At 36.6% G+C, this 18507-nt stretch overlaps 1 protein-coding gene across 3 annotated transcripts in view; it reads right to left on the bottom strand.

The window, feature by feature from the left end:
- Nucleotides 1–18507, bottom strand: part of LOC150102123 (tRNA (32-2'-O)-methyltransferase regulator THADA-like) — a 694369-nt gene that overhangs the window by 270244 nt on the left and 405618 nt on the right. For all 3 annotated transcript variants that reach the window (XM_090398691.1, XM_090398692.1, XM_090398693.1), the window contains one exon: nucleotides 10566–10822. In XM_090398691.1, the coding sequence (XP_090254817.1) occupies nucleotides 10566–10822 (257 nt within the window). The remainder of the gene's footprint in view (nucleotides 1–10565; nucleotides 10823–18507) is intronic.

Below are 18507 nucleotides of genomic sequence, written 5' to 3'. Positions count from 1 at the left end.
GGTCTTAATAATTTCCTGGATTTTTGGCCTACAGAGTCCAGCATTAAGATTGAGATTTACGTGATGCGAAAGTACTTCGGTACTTTCTTTAAGGACATGTTCATATTTATGGAAATATCTATGTAGAAATTCCATATACATAATTGAAAGCATTACATGATCTCCAAAATATCTCCAAAAGACAACAGATTTTGAGATACTACCTCCCAAAAATAAAATTCCATCTTTACTACTACTACCTGGAGTCTATTCAGTACCATGTTAGGTTTAGATAGAAAGTGAAATCAATAACAGGAACCTTGATGTTGAAAGTTTATTTTTCACTTGGTTAGAGTATAATAAATTTAGTTTAATCCTTTTTTCCAAGTGTGAGCAAACAAAGTTTGAGCCTGAAAGTATCTTCAGGACTGGGGCAAGGTGGTACAACACCAGGACACTCCTTGCAAAGGTGGAGCAAGCTACTAACACTCCTATCTCCGTATCTCCCATAATGCAAACCACATCCCCTTGCGGATATGTCTAATGTTATGCATTAAGGGAAGGGCCACAACCCAGACTAGTTTCGACCTTTAGTGAGGTCTCTTCAGTGGGAGCCAGGCCAAATGGAGATACCAAGCAGAAGCATTAGAAGGTCATCTCTACCTATAGGAGTTGCCAAATGGTGTCCCACCCTTTTTTAATAAATTACTCTGGATTTCGAGAAAGATGTTTAATAATTATAAAGAAGTAATAATTAAAGTATAATAATTTACTCTAACCAAGTGAAAAATAAACTTTCAACACCTTTCTCTAAATCCAGAGTAATTTATTAAAAAAGGGTGGCACACCATTTGGCAACTCCTATAGGTAGAGATGACCTGCTAATGCTTCTGCCTGGTATCTCCACTTGGGCCTGGCTCCCACTGAAGAGACCTCAATAAAGGTCGAAACTAGTCTGGGTTGTGGCCCTTCCCTTAATGCATAACATTAGACATATCTGCAAGGAGATGCGTTTTGCATTATGGGAGATACTAAGATAGGAGAGTTGGTATCTTGCTCCACCTTTGCAAGGAGTGCCGTACCACCTTACCCCAGGCCTGAAGATACTTTCAGGTGCAAACTTTGTTTGCTCACACTTGGATAAAGGATTAAACTAAATTTATTAAACAGGAACCTTTACAAATACAGGGTTATGTTTTAAGAGAATTAAATAGTATTTAATAATATCAAGAAATATCTTGATTTTAAAAACATAGTCAAAATATATTGAAGTTTAAAAAATTAGGTAATGTTATCTGTGAGAGTCAATGTGGATTTGTGAAGGAGCACTATTGTTTTAGTAATATGTTAGCCTTTTATAATAAAGTTACAAGAGCAGTAGATGAGGGAAAGGCATATGACAGGGTGCCACATGATAAGCTGATATTTAAGTTGCACCACATGGGTTTGGATGTCAGGTTGGTCAAATGGATTCAGGATTGGCTGTCCGATAGGTATCAGAGAGTTGTGTATGGTGAGGCAGTTTCAAGGAGGCAGAGGGTTACAAGTGGGGATTAATGTGGGGTGTCGGTTTAATGCAGCAAAATGTAACGTCTTGAGGTTTGGGACACATCCATGGGAGGCTGCATACTCTATTGGAGGAAGTAGGGGAGACAAAAGATCTGGGGTTGATGATTGATAGAAACCTGAAATTTAGGGGACATATTGTAAAGGTGGTGAAGGTAACACAGAGGATTGCTACAATAATGAGAAGGAGTGACATGCAGAGATAAAAGAGTTATCGTTCCATTGTATATGACCCTGATCAGACCACACTTAGACTATTGTTCTCAGATTTGGTCCCCATGATTTGAAGGAGATAAATTAACTGTGGAAATGGTACAAAGGGGGATAACAGAGATGGTTTCAGGACTGCACAATGTTAGTTATGAGGATTGGCTGAGGGAATGTGGACTGCAGAGTATGGTAGATAGAAGGAGGAGAGGTATTATGATTGAGACTTTTAAGCTGGTGAGAGGTGGTTACAGGGTTGACACTGGGGAGTTCTTTCACTTGGTTGAACAGCAGGAAGGAGTGATGACAGGGTCCAACCCTGGAAGTTATGAAAGGAAACTGTGAGCAAGAGAGTGAGGAGTGGTTTCTTTCCATGGAGGGTGGTTGAACCAGGGAATGCATTGCCTGATAGAGTAGTGAGAGTGAGAACAGTCAATGAGTTTAAGGAGTGGTATGATAGACTTTGTGTTTCCTAAGAGGGACTTCCCACGATGAGTCTTCATAGACTTTGTGTTTCTTTCTTAAGAGGGACCTCCCATGATGAGTCTTGATAGACTTTGTGTTTCCAAGGAAGGATCTCTGTGATGAGTATTTTGACTCCATGGAGGCCTGAATAATAATAATAATATACGGGTACTATGAGAGCTCTACTCCAATCATCGGGAATTAGTCCCTCTATCCAGGCCTTCTGAACTATGCAGTGCAGCCACTGTCAGACTTTTATACCACCATACTTCAGCATTTCAGTCGAATATCATCTACTCCTGCTGCTGCCTTTCCATTTTAAGCCTTTGATGGCTTTTTCTACTTCATGTATGGATATGTATTCCAGACTGTACCTGTTGAATGTTTTTTACCACCGTGCTATCACTGCTTGCTTCATTTAGCAATTTTTCAAAGTAATTACTCCATATTTCAAGGATATCTTTTTCTCCTGTTTTCATGTCACTTTTATCATCTCTATCTCCTTTTACAGCACTCTTTCCTCCATTTCTAAGCTTCTTCAATATTTTGCCTTCTTGATATTTATTTTCTATGTTCTTGCCAAAGTGCTCCCATTACTTTTGTTTAGCTAGTTTTACACAGTGTTTAGCTTTCTTGCATTTGTCTCTGTATTCTCTAAGAAGCACAAGCTGACTTATTTGAAGGAACTTTTCATATCCTTTCTTCTTTTCCTTCACTACCTCTTTAACTTCCTGTGTCAACCATGGAGTTCTGATTTTTCTATCCTTGCAGACAACTTCACCACATGCCTCTCTGGCTGAATCAATCAGGGTTTTCTTCAAGACTTGTCACTGAATCTCCATGGTTTGGTTCATGTTCTCAAACTCTTTCATTTTTTCTTCAATTATCTTTGTGTATTTTAGTCTACAGTTCACCTCTGAGCGTTGCTCAACTTTTATTTGCTTTAAAACTTTCTTGCATGTTATTCTTTTCAATATGAAATTCAATTTTATCCTGCTCAAGACTAAATAGTGATCACTTCCAATTTCAAATCCTCTGTACACTCTGGTGTCCTTCACCCGGGGAAAAACATCACTATCAACAATAACATAGTCAATGAGACTTTTCTTATTCCTAGCCTCTTCTCTCCATGTGAATTTGTGCACATTTTTATGTTGGAACATGGTGTTGGAAATAACCAGTCCATGTCCTGAGCAGAAATCCAACAGATATTTGCCATTATTATTAGCTTTGCTCTTTTCTCCAAATTTTCCCAAAATATTTTTGTATGTCTGACAATCATTTCCTACTCTGCTATTTAGATACCCAACAAGGAGCAACTTTTCGTTTTTCATCGTGTCAGTTGCTTTTTCTAAAGCGTCAAAAAATTCCTCCACTTCTACTTTAGTAGAACCTTCTGTGGGGCCATAGGCACAAATAAGTCTAATTGTCCAGTTCCCCATTCTGATATTTGTCCACATCACTCTACTTGAGACTGCCTGCCATTCAAGAAGATTAGCCTCCTAATTAGTGTTGAATACTATGGTTACCCGTTCGTTTCCTTGATTGTCACTGCCTGAATATAACATTTTGTATTTATTGCTCAGAAAGATCTCACCAGTTTTTGTCTTTTTTGTTTCATTCACCCCTATTATTTCGATCTGGTACTTATCTAATTCCTCAGCTAGCTCCATTTCTTTGCCATTCAGGCTTCTTATGTTTGATAGTACCGATCTTTAACTCTGGTGATGTTGAGTTGGAATGTGTTTTCAGATTTGTTCCAGTAGCTGACTTTTCGCTGTTCAGAATGGTTCCCTGGCGAAAACACCGGGGGCCTTGTTTAACCTGGCAACACCCCAGCTGGTATGAAATATTGTCATGTTGTACCATGATTTTGGTTTAAGCCAATAAGAATAAATTTTCGTCGACTAAATCCCAAATTGCCAGCCCATTCTCGTTCGTTCAGCATCCAGGCAGATACCCAACAGGGTGCACCACGAGAAGGTGAGGACTGGACATTAGGTCAAAAGCGTTGGTCAGTTCTCCGCATTCCTTTAAAAGCTATGTGGAGGTCTCCTCTCAGTTATACAGTGTTGATCCTTAAAGATGCAAAAACGTATAAGAAAAACCCTTAAGAAAATAAAGATATACTATATGTTTTTGCTATTAACTATAAGAAAAAGCCTTAAGAAAATAAAGAAATACGATAGGTTTTTGCTTCGTTTTTCTAAGTTTCATATGGGATGAGAGTCTCCAACATGAAAGGCAGGGTTCTGCATTTCAAGTTATCGAAATTCAGATTGTTTTTTTAACAGAGTCAGATTCAATAAAAAGTTTAAGAAAATGGTACTATTGTTATTATTACTGCACACTAACCCTCCTTAGAGTCCAAAGATTTATCTCAGGAGACCCACATCTATACAATATCTCTTGGACTCCTCCATGAATTCATTGACTGATTGAGCACTCACAACAGCCTCTGGTAACTCATGCAATTCATTCACTACTCCTTGGGTGAAAAATTTAGTCCCTTCACTAACCACACTCTCATCCAATTTCTAGGAATGATCTTATTCTGGTCCTCTTGCCAAGTGCTAAAATATTTCTTCTGTATCAATTCTATAAAATTCTTTTAGCAACTTAAGGGTCTCTGTTATATTCCTTGTTTTTCACCTATTAACAAACTACTGCAAACAAAACTCTCAATCTGTCATCATAGATGCATTTGACAAACCATCCACCATCTAACATTTACTGAAAGATAACTGTGTTATTCATTCTGCATAATTTACATGTAGACATGGTTGAAACATATTTAATTATGATAGCTTAATTACAGATATTCTTCTGCAATGAGTTCTTTACTCATGGAGTTCTCTGATGATGACAATAATAATAATAAAAATCAGAAAGGTAACAAAATGTTCCAGATGCTATTGAAATAGTCTAGAAATGCAGGAAAGAGCACAGTTAGAGGAATCACAGATAACAAAGGTAACATGAAAATTGAATCTAAATATATTCTGGATATTTGGAGTAATGCTGGCTTAGTTAGCAGAGCAGTTAGCATATCTGCTTTCCAACCAACAGGTTGCAGGTTCAAATCCCACCATGGACATGGATGTTTATGATTCTTTATGCGGGAGATGAATACATCACCCATTACGAGGCCATCACCTTACTTATTGGAGGCCTGAAGTGGTCTTTACAGCAGGGCTCTCCAGACTAGGTAAAAAAAAAAAAAAAAAAAAAAAAAAAAAAAAAAAAAATTAAAAAAAAGTATAAAATCAATAAAATAGAAAAACAAATCCTTAGCCACCCATGGTGCAAATGTACTGTATGTTTACAAATAAACCTTTCATGAGTGGAGGGGAAAAATTACTTTGAAAAAATTCTTAAATAAAACAAGAAGTGACAGAACAATGGTAGAAAATATTTAAGAGGAATGCAATCAGGAGCATATATCATTATTTTAGATAGAAAAAAGCTATAAGGCATTGCTTAAGGGCCAAAGTCAAATTACTGGGAGGAAGCCTCCACATCCTTTATGGAATGTGGAGAACAGACTGGGCTTCTAACTTAATGTCCAATCCTCAACTCCACGTAGTGCATTCCTGTTAAGATATCCATTAGGTACTGAATGAAAGAGAATGGGCAGGAAAATCTGGGAGTTAACCAACAAACTGAACTCTCAATTGGCTAAAACCAGAAATACATGCGATGGTACATGCTGAAATTTCATGACAGCTACAGCATCGTCCAGTTAAACAAGCATCATCCCCTGCTGTTTCTATCAGGGAACTAGGGAAACAGTGAAAAGTTACCTGCTGGAACAAACTCAAATTCAACATCTAGAAGAACATAAACTCAATCAGAAGAACTGAAGATAAAAACCACAAGCACATTAATATATTAATGGAAAGGACATTGAACCTGCAGAATTAGAAAAGAACCATGTAGACATAATTGGCATCACTGAAACAAAAATAGATCTGATCTTACTAAATAACAACTACAGAATGTTATATTCAGGTAATAATGATCAAGGAAAGGAAGGAAATTTCAAGTAGAGTTATGCATACTAAAATGGGGAAATGGTCAATGAAACTTATTTGTGCCTATGGTCCTACAGAAGGTTTTCTTAAGGAAGAAGTAGAGGAATTTGAGTCATTAGAGCAGGCAGCTGGGGAAAAAAAAAATGCAACCAGACACACAAAAAATGTTTTGGGAAAATTTGAAGAAAAGTTCAAACCTTATAATAATGGTAAGTATAATATTTAAAGGAACCTATGGAAAAATTCTAAAACAACAAAATTACATGATAACCACAGTAGATTCAGTGGATTCAGAAAAGAAAAACATGCTGATGGAAAAAAAAAAAAAAAAAAAGACAGGTTAAAAAATAAAACTTTTCAGAAGTTTATGAAGACTAGATCAAATGATGATAGACTTGTCTCTAATTAAACCATGAAAAATAAATAATTAAAGAAGAAAAGATAAAAAGCTGGGTTGAATTAACACATAAGTTGGAAGAAGAAGCCTGACTGGTTGGCCAAGTGGTTAGCATATCCGCTCTACAGCCAACAGGTTTGAATCCAACCATGGGCATGATGGATGTTTGTGATTGTCCGTGAAAATACTAGTAGTGGTGGTGGTAGACAGTAGATGGTGTTGGTGTAGATGATGTGGTTTGCTGTAGTTAGTGGATTGAGTGGTGGAGAGGGAGAGTTGTAGAGTAGGTGCCCACCCCTGATGAGTCTTTGGACTCCTTGGAGGTGTCACATAATAATAATATTAAAAATATTGATGGGAATAAAAAAATTATATGGACTAATCAAGAATAGAAGAAGAAGAAGCGAGGAGCTGAGTTTTTAATAAATGAGGTGTGAAAATCTTGTGGCTGCTAGAAGAGAGAGAGAGAGAGAGATTAGGATGATGTGGCAGCATTATTTTAGAGATCTGTTAAATAAAGACGAAAGCCATAGTGAAATAAATTAGAATGAATACAGTGCTGAGAGGAGAAAAGGAAACAAGCCCTGGCAGTGGGTGAAGAAGTATTAAGGAAGAAGAAGAATGAAAAATCCCCTGGGAGGATGGATATGTAAATTTTTTTTGTATATATAATTTTAACTTTTGTTATTTATTCTACAATTTGTATTTTATATACATATGGACTACATAGAGTTAAAGCTTTCTCTTTACGTTTTTACTTCACTCGTGCCGAATTGATGCCCCCCCCCCTTTATTCTTCTCATGAGTATGAACGGCTTTAATTTTGATTGCCGCCAGATATACGTCTGCGACTTATTCAGTCCCTTACGCTTCTTCAGTCTGGCAAATTTATTTGTTTTTCGACTACACCAGCTAGACTGAATTTTCGAGAGTGAGGAACTGAATTTGTGAAATAATGACAATGCAGGGACTTGCAACTTAAAGAGAAATTTCTAATTATTTTACTCAACACTTAAGCTAGTCGTGGCAATTTCCTATCAATACACAGGTTCATAATTTTTTTCGAGATAGTGCATTGGCAAGAATCAGATCATTGTGTTGTTAATAAGTCATTTATTTTAACCAAGAAATGTAAGTACATAGTAGACAAATAATTAGTTATGACTACTTGTCCTATCCCATCTAAACTTTGACTATCACACCCTATTATACAATACAATACCACATATTACAATACTACGTTACTCTATTATACAACACAGTATTATACATAATCAAGACAAACACTTGTTTCATACCTCCACACAGTTGCACATATCTGTGGCACAAGAGTATCAATATATTACAGCTACTCACAGATCTTCCGTTACAAACAGACCATGGTATTAAATGAAAGTTCTGTTATGACATCTCATACCTTTGTCTTGAGTAGGATGAGAATAACAAGTGATACCTTTCCTTTTTTTTTCCTCTGTAGTTGACGACTGGAAGCTTTTCTATCTGGAAAATTCCCTGGAAGACCTGGACTTCATTTTTGAGACCTTTCCATCGATTCCCGGCAACAAGTGCTGGTGGTCAAGGAGAACAATGGCAACTTCTGCACTTCAGAACTTCTCAGAACACTTGGGAACTCCGGGTGGGAAACTCCAGTGAACCCTGGAGGACGAGCGAACACTGTTTCCTACTCACCAGGCTGCTTAAATATCCTTCCCCCTTCTTTGCTTTTACCTCTGCAATTTTCGTGCCTATCCCCAGGTGTGCCAATGTCATTTTTGCATGCTTTTTCCAAGGTTTTTGTTCTTGATATTTTTTTTTCAACTTTTGCAAGTTTCTGCAACTTTTTCCTTCAGTGTTTCTTTTGTTCTTTACTAATCTGGGCAACTTGTCTGCTGATTAATTACATTAACAGAGAATAATCCTTCTCCTTTGTGTTGAACACAATAGTTTTACAGGTAATGTTAAATCAGTCATACATTATACATTACAACTAATATTTCATTTATGTTTTACATCAACTTTACATCATAATTTATGTAATATTCTGATTTGAGACCCTTGTAAAATCGAGCTTGGTAAGTTATGGAATAACTTATCGTGCAAGATTTTACAGATAGTTGCCTGTTGAACTGATTAGAGCTTCTGGTAGCACAGAACTGAAATGGTTACATGGCATCATTAGACATCTGGAAAAAGGTGATACCTGATGACAGGACCAAGACGATTATTATTCCGATATATAAATGAGGCACAAAAAGGGAGTGTAGTAAATATAGAGGAATAACACTAGTATGTCACTGTGCAAAGATATATGAAAGGATAATGGCAACAAGAGATAAAATAGATGAAAGTTTAAGAGAAGAGCAGTTTGGCTTTAGAAAAGGGTAATCAACTGTTCATCTGATTTTTGTGTGAAAAGGCACTAGGAATTTGGTAGAAGCCTCTGGCTGAATTTAATGGGAAAAAGTCTGGGGAAGTTTGGAAGAGGTAGGCATAAAAAAGAAGAGAATATTTGAGATAAAGAATATGTATTTAAGTTTAAGAGCTGTGTGTATAGACTCAGAGTGATTTACACTTAAAAATGGACTGTGACAAGAAGTGTCTTATCTCTGTTGTTGTTCATTGTGGTGATAAAGTGTCCTAGATACAGTTAATGACCAGAAAGGAGAAAGAGCTATGTTTACAGTTTATGTGGTGATGATTTGAGCAAGTCCTAAAGAACTACAGAAGAAACTGGACAGATGGAACAGTGTGACATAGAATTACGGGTTACATATTAATAGCAAGAAAAGCAAGAGCATGGTTATAAATTATAGTGGAAATGTAAACATTAATGGTGTTAGATTCAAATATATAGGAAGTATATTTTCTAATGATGGAAGTTTAGACCAGGAGATAATAAGAAGGATTTCACTGGACAAACTTTTTTTTAACAATGTAAGCAGTCTACACTGGGACAGTTAGGTTGCACTGATATGCAAGCTTTTGATTAACAAGTTACTTTTTGCCCATTTTGACTTATGCAGCACAAACATGGAGACTAACTGAAACAAACATGAATAGAATACAACAATGAAAATTAAAGTTTTAAGGACAATGTTGGCAAAAATAAGGAAAGACAGAATAAGAAATGTGGACATTAGGAATAGTTGAGGACCAAAAAGTATTAAAGAAGAGCCTATGAAATCTTGCTGGAAGTGGCGCTGATATCAAATGAGAATGAATTTAGAAAGAATACCAGGATGAATGTATAAATTGAGTGAGGAGAAGAGACCAGATAAGAGAAGATCTAGAAAAAAGAAACCTAAACTGGTGCGGTTTTCATGAAAGAAGAATTTGAGAAGACAGGAAGAAATGAAGAGGATTTGATCCAAAATATAGGAAACAGTATTTTTAAGACCATATCTAACATATCAGTTGTGTTTCTCTCTTTTATCTGCCTTACCTTACAGGGCACATTTTAGGAGGTTCCCCCACTACCCTCTGCAAATTGAATTGTTTTTGAAAACTACCAATTGAATACTCCATGTATAGTGACAAGCATTTTTTTTTCCTCCGAAGATGGTGGGTTTTGAAATCTAGTACAACATTAGCAGCATAATAAAATAATGATTTTTTTTTTTTTTTGGTTCTTCTGGTGGTGCTTAAACCATTAAGTATATAAAAATCACCAACACCTGGGCCTTTCAAGTGTGTAAATTAAATGCATTTTATTCTGAAATGCTTGTAATTTTCTCCCAAAATATGACAGCTTGTGTGATAATCCAAAGTGCTCAAAATAAAATAAAAAATAATAAAATAATATTCATAAATGACACCACATGTCTAAAGACTACATTAAAATTTTATTATTACAAAAGAAAATATAATTCTTGTTTTCAACGCAAATTCTTAAAGTCATGCATCTTCAGATTGCTTACCTGATTAGATGTCACTAAACCTTTATCTGTGGTAATGTTGACATTTTCACAGATTTCCCCTAGAAGAAGGGATGATTCTTTGTGGCTTCTCCAACTGCATAAAAGTAACATCTGTGCTGTCACAGCTCTTGTTTTTACAATATCAATGATAGGACCAGAAGATTCCTTATTACTATCTCCATTTACAGTAACTGAAGCATTTTCAAACCGTCTACCAATGGCATTTTGAACAGCAGCTTGCATCTGAAGAATACTTTCTGAATAAAAAATATAACTATTTCTATTATGCAAACCAAATAAATTAACAAGAAATGAATTTTAAAATGTTTTGTTGAGCAAACGTTTTGGTTTACTTGAACTCCAAATTTCATGCTAAGGTTTAAAGAATTCAACGTTTTCTATTTCTGTTACAGAGATATCATCTGGAATATGAGACTTGTAATAACATAGAGAATCAAGACAAAAAATAATGAAAGAGAACTAGAGTTTCTCAATTTTTAGAAGTTTCATATAGCCATATTTCTTATGAATTGGTTGGTTTTTATATCTGTTGTTCATTTAAAAAACTCAAACATGTCTGTATTTGTTGGAGTGAAATATTTTAGTTGTTCTCCATTTCATTCTGTGGAAGGAGTGGAATGGTCAACTAGACCTGATGGACCATAAATGTGAGAAGAGATATAGTTTTCATGTTCTTCAAGATCTCCTATTTTAACCATAACAGGACATGTAGCAAGAACAATGAACTTTGTATGTTCTACTGTAGTTGTTATGTCCTTGTTTCTCTCTAATTTCTTATTTTATATACTTCTTTAACCTCTATTATCTTTTCTTGTGTATAGCCTAACTAGATTCCACCTAGGGATATTTCCTTTTCAAATACTGGCAAATTTGTATTTATACTGTGCCAGCCAGTATCCTATAACAGGAATTTATTCAAGTTAAGGGAAATATTCCTAGATTCATTGGCATAATTAACACACACTTAAATAGATATTGGTACTTTGCAGTCGTGACCAATAATCTATTCTTAAACATATATATATATATATATATATATATATATATATATATATACTAAAATTTCTCCCGCTATGGTTCTAATTTTATAAGTGGTAATTTGATATCTCAAATTCAGGCATGACTCAGGCATATGCAATAAAACATGTTTATTGGAACTAAATGACAATTACAACTAAACTGAATCAAAATACTAAAACTTCTAAATCTCTTGCTAAGTTAAATCTCATGCTAAGGTAATTAAGCAATTCTAATTTAATCAAGTTTACCTAGACAGATCAAATTGTTTAATCACACAGAACAACAGAAAGCAATGACAATATTACACTAAATTAAGATTCTCTCATGCATGCTATTCATAGAGTACATATTATACAACTTGTTGCTATCTCAGTTAAGGTTATCCACTAAACAAAATACACTTATTACTTCAGCACATACAATTAGATTCATTCCTGACAATTCCTTGTCCAACAGAATTTGCTGACTCAAAATAAGAAATCTTATCAAAGTTCTCTAAGGATTGTCCACATAACTTAATCAAACACAAATTTCTATCTTCTATGACCTCCGTAACAAATAACAAAGATCTCTACATTACCCAGTTCTTTCTGAAGGTCTATAAACTACCGTGTGTTGTTCTGGTCATACTTCGATCGGCTATTTCGGCGAATGGCTTTTGGCTACGTCATCCTTTCTACTGCTGCCAGACTCAAACTAGTTTCTGCCGCGACTGAGGGCTATCTCCGCTCCTTTCTGATGGGACATCCAGCGACTGGCACAATTCTTCATAGGCTGATGATTCGTGTATGGCTCTACATGGAATCTTGTTCAGTATAATCAGGAAAACGGCCTGCTGTCCGACATCATAGAACCCTGGCTCGTCCTTTCTTCGACCACCGGTCAAGAATCATCGAGATAAAATCCGGAACAAAAAGCCTTGCAAAATAGCACGCATTGCCTTATATGCTGTGTTCCAGTGCCCTCTTTTTGCTGTATCCTTTTTTTTTTTTTTTGCACGACCCTTAGTTTTAATGCCCTTAAGAAGATCCTTAATCTCCCTATTGCTGTTAGGTGTTGTCTTCGAGGCAAGCATGCTACGTTATTTTCCACGTATGCTGTAGCCTCTGGCGTTACGACCGATACGTGCATTTCAGAAGCAACCTTTGCACTGTTACTCATTACTGTCTGGCAATTTACGTTATTTTAGATAGCTTAATAGGACACAAATTTAAGCCAATATTTCTTTTACATATAATCACTAATTTGACATAATTCTCTAGTTTAGTTTTCCATTTTAACTACAAATATTTCTAATACATTACACATATTAATGTACATTCTCATATACAACAAACAAGGTCTTATTACTTTCTGCTGGTGTGCAGGTATTATCTTAAATTAGTTAGAATTTTCATGTTAGATTCTGAATGAACAACTTCTTAGAAAATCCTCCATTCAGGATCTAACAGAATGGTCAACTAGACCTGATGGACCACAAATGTGAGGAGAGAGAGATATTTTTCATGTTCTTCAAGATCTCCCATCGTAACCATAACAGGACATGTAGCAAGAACAATGAACTTTGTGTGTTCTACTGTAGTTATGGAATACTGGCTGTTGCCATCATCCAGTTCACTATGAGAAAAGAAAGTAACAATAACATTTATTCTAGACTTAAAGTAGTGTTTTAAACTATGGTAGTAACTTGTTAGTGAGTAATGAAATCAGTTTAGTGGATTGCAACCAACAATTAAAATTAAAAAAAAAAAAAAAAAAAGAAAGGAGGAGGAGAAACAGAAAACAGAGTGTATCTAACTGCCCAAACTACACACTTCATGAGATCCTTTTCATAAGGGTGGCAGCTGTACCTTTGTGAAATCTAGCATAGCCTGCCAAAGAATGGATAATTTAGAATCCCCTCCTTTTGACTTTCTCTGGCTAAAGGTTTCCTTGTCCCATTTAGTAACATTCATTTGTTACATTTACTAGTCTCCAAACACTGATAACCACTCAGATCTCTTCACATTCCTTTCCATGAAACTTGACTGCCTGCAATCCAGCTATACAAATAGTGAGGTCATCCACCTGGGTGACCTACTGGCTCCTCTACTCCAACACCACTGACCAAGCAGAAAGAGAAGCAGAAATCTTTGCACAAATCATACATCTACCCACTTGAATTCCCGATAACTCTCTTTATTCTACACACTCATCTCTTTTTGACAAGTTTTTTTTCCAGATACCATAGATGTCAATCTTCCCTTGGCAACTCTGACTAAAATATTGTACAAGTTTCCTCTCTCTCACACAGAACATCCCTCCTCCACCTACTCCTAACCTCGCATCCTTTGGCACTACACAGCACCCAACTGGGATGATCTCTGCAACTGCTCGTTTCCTTGGTCTGACTATTGCTTGCACTCATGTAACTCCACTCTCCTGCATCTTGAGAGCATCGCTGCTACTTCACCCAAAGATAAAGATGACATCTTGGCATCACTCTTTTCCACAAAATCCTTCATAGATGACCAAGGAAATTAACCTCCTACCACTCTAAAATCCAAGTATCATATGTCTTGTTTAGTTTCTGAACAAAATTACATCAGAAAGAAAATAACTTGGATACTAAAAGCCTTCTGGTCCTGATGACATCTCCAAAGTTGTTCTCAAACATTGTGCTCCAGAGCCAAACTAATAGCCATCTTACACTGGCACTATAATCTATTACACATATCTGGTACTTATCCCATGCATGGAAGCAATCTTATATCCATTCTATATATATATATATATATATATATATATATATAAAAAAAAAAAAAAAAAAAAAAAAAAAAAAAAAAAAGGGGGGGGGGTGATTGAAGTCTACAGACAAACTACAGAACAATTGCCGTCACTTTGGTCCTCTACAAAACAATGTAGAATGTTATCGATAGTGAACTCCTCCAATATTTAGAGGCCTGCTAATTAATTAGCAACCACCAGTATGGATTCTACCATTCAAGATCCACGGCTGACCTCATAGCTTACCTCAGACATAGCTTATGTCTCACTACAACCTTCTGTAATCGAGTAGTCAGCTTTCTCTCTGATCACCTCTCTGCAAGTCATGGTAGATGGCTCTTTGTCTTCAATCCTAACCAACAATGCAGGAGTGCTTCAAGGTTCTGTTCTATCACCTACTCTTTCTCCTGTACATAAATGACTTACTCATAGTCATCAGTGATCCCTACCCCAGCTTTGCAGATGACAGTACTCCCCACTCATCCAACTCAATTCACAAACCATGCAGTACTCATCTATAACTATTGTCTTAAGCATTGATTTACACACTATCCTTCAACGAGGAGTGGACAACCTTGTCATGTTCATTGTTACCAAAACACAGACTTGCCTTTTTTCCCAGCAAAAGAGATCTCAGCTCACCTACACTTACTTTTAGTAATACTGCAGACAAGATCAGTTCCCTCTTCTTTGTGACTAACATTTACTTCCAGTCTTTCCTGGCATAAACACATCACATCAATAGCCTCCTCAGCATTCTCTTTGGTTCAAGAGGCTATTTTATACTAAAACAATGCATATTTAGAATACTGCTGACATGTTTAGGGTGGTGCACCTAAAACTTCACTTAAAATCCTTGACGTCATCCAGAGGTGATCCCTCACATTCATTTCAACCTCTATCTCACAGGTGCAGTGTCTCAGCACTGTTTCTCTTCTACAGGTGCTTCCATGGTCACTGCTCCAATGAATTTGCAACTGTCATTCCTCTACTTTCTGTTCCACAGCAGCTGCCCAGCATCTCTTTACTGTGCAAATGCAAACACATTGAACCTGCTTCTCCTCTTCCTTTTTTATTCTGTCCACCGATGACCTCTGGAACAGCTTTCTTCATAAGGCAATAATATGTTTGTAGACTCTTATGTATATGATCAATATATACAAAATGATATTGGGAAGGATATGACAGGTGGCATACAGTTATTTGCTGATGATGCAAACATAGCCAGGGTAATAAGGAAATCCAAAAATTATATTAATCACAAGAAAGAACATAAGTTATATTCATAACTTGGCTACTAATATGTTCTTTCTTGTGGTTATATCAGTTGCATTAATATCATTTTGTTCTAGGTGTTTAACAGAACATTCCAGACCCTCCCCACCCCAGCACTCAGATCCATAAGTTAAAATTGGTTTGAAAACTGTCTTGTATAAAGCTAATTTAGTGTTTTGACTAATTTCTCTCTTATTTCATATAAATTTATTCAGTTGACTTCCTACCATACTGGCTTTATTGATTTTGTTGTCTATTTCCATATTTAATTTACTATCTTCACTAAAAATCATGCCTAAGTAGCTGAAATGTTTTACTAATTCTATAGGTTCTCCATTCACAATGCAGCTGATATTTTCAATGCTTCTGCCTATTTTCATTGTCTTTGTCTTGTTACTGCTGATCTTCATACCATATCTATTACAAGGCAATTGCAACATCACCCACAGAAAAAGCTAACCTCCTGGCCTTACACTTTGCCTCCAATGCACACATAACAGACAATGGCAAATGCCCTCCAGTCATTCCAACTGCCCAACATGCAATGCCCCCTGTATGCTTTTGCCAAAAAGATATCATAAACCTATTGTCTAAATTAGACACAAAAACGTCTCTGGCCCTGATGGCATTCCTCCAACTGTCCTGAAGGTCTGCGCAACAGAACTGACTCCTATCCCATGCGGTCTGTACACACTCACTTACTCCACTGGTATATATATCCCAAAGACTGGAAACTAGCCCACATTCAACCCACTCCTAAAAAGGGTGATAAATCACTACTGTCCTATCTCACTGTCCTATCAAAAGTGATGGAGAAAACCATAAACTCTCAACTCCTACTCTACCTCGAAGGTACCCAACTATTGAGTGGCCACCAGTACGGATTCCATCGAAACTGATCAACAGGAGATCTACTCTCATACATCACTCATCGCTGGACAAATACAATGGAGAAATTCGGTGAATCCCAAGTAGTTGCACTTGATATCTCTAAAGCCTTTGACAGGGTCTGGCACAAAGGTTTACTAAGCAAACTCCCATCATTTGGACTGTCTCAGGATGTCTGCATATGGATTGCCATCTTCCTGTCTGGACGAACACTATGTGTGATGGTAGATGGCTCCCTATCCTCTCACCATCCAACTAATGCTGGGGTCCCACAAGGTTCAGTTCTCTCACGGCCCTCTTCCTTCTATATATCAATGACCTACTTCAGTTGACCTCTAACTCAATACACAGTTTTGCAGACAACAGCACATTACACACCTTCCTCTCATTTGACAAACCCTACTCTACACAACTCACTTCGACCCACAGAACATCAACCACCACTGCCCTTAATTCTGATCTCCAAGCCATCCTCCAATGGGGGCTCAGATAACCTCGTCAACTTCAACGCTAGTAAAACCCAGTTCTGTCTTATTTCTCACAAAAAGGAACCATTTTTCCCCCAACATTGTTTTTGATAAGACTCAAATTCCCAGACAAGATGAGACTTCTCTTCTCTTCTCAGAATTACCCTGACATCAAGACTCTCCTGGCATAAACACATCACAACCATTGCATCCTCAGCTTCCAAAAAACTAGGTTCTCTTTCGCTCAAGACGCTACTTCACGTCTAAACAGCTGTTAACATTATACAAATCACAAATCCGTCCAGCTATCGAATACTGCTCTCACATTTGGAGTGGGGCTCCTCAAAACTTCCTCAAAATGCTTGACTCAAGTAAACAAGTTTCTCCTTACCTAACCCACAACCCATATATGGTATTAATGTACTATAGGTTGACCAGCCAACCTCTCGTATATGGGCCCAACATAAAAAAAAAAAAAGGGAAAAGCTCTCACATCAAACATAACATTACTACACTGAATATTACAACAGAAGGGTCTCATTATGAAAGGTCTACTTTGCCTGTGACATCAAACAGAATAGTAGTAGGCAGTGGTTTTGAAGTAACATGGTGTGTGTGATGGAGGTTGATAAAAGAAATATAGGCCAGGAAATGTTGAGAGTGAAGATAAAGAAATGTACGTGCTTGGTGAGCACAAGAAGGATATCATTATGGGTGATTTTAATTATGACTATATTGACTAGAATGAAGAGATAGCATCAGGGAATAAGGAGAATGAATTTTCTGAGTTCTTCAGGAACAATAGCTTTGGCAATATGTAATGAGAGACAAGCAAGGATTACTAGTCTCTCATTATATCTGGTATATCATTAGAGTATGCGATTTTGAATGGCATGTCCAAACTTCCATCAGTAGGTGAGTGGCCATGAAGTGCACCCATGGGTTGTCTCAAGTCATTTGAGAACTTCTGTGAAGAAGGAACACATGTGGAACTCAGAGCAAGTTATTATGAAAAGCTTAGGAGGCAACTAGGAACTATAGCAGGGGAAAAAGTAGACAAAAGCTGCTTGGGAATTGATCAAGAGCTATTTTAACAGAGAAATATCTGAGTGTATTCCAAAAGTGAAAAGAATAAATAAAATAGGAGTATAATGGATGAATGAAGAAATTATTAGCAGAAATCTGCAAATCAAGCCAAGAAAAACTCTAGTGAGTTCTAATATGTTGCAAGTGAAAGAAAAAATGACTCTGAGAGGATAATATTAGTTGCTGACAATGGGATGCAGAAGTGAGTAGCAGGTCTATGAGAAGTTAAATAAATCATTATCATCATCAAATTCCTGACATGTACCCTCAAGGGGTGTACAGGATATTTTGATAGTACTACATGAAGAACTCACATCATTACTAACTTCCTACCAACAATTTTCCCCCACATCAATCTGTTATCTGCAAAGACTTCAACATTATCAGATCTTATATTTCTGTCTTCTAAGGCACTGTAT

Source organism: Typopeltis vanoorti, chromosome 10 (assembly GCF_054136105.1).
Source record: "Typopeltis vanoorti isolate ZY-2024b chromosome 10, IOZ_Tvanoo_1.0, whole genome shotgun sequence".
In the NCBI taxonomy this organism is placed as follows: Eukaryota; Metazoa; Arthropoda; class Arachnida; order Uropygi; family Thelyphonidae; genus Typopeltis; species Typopeltis vanoorti.
This window is presented reverse-complemented; position numbering and strand designations above follow the sequence as displayed.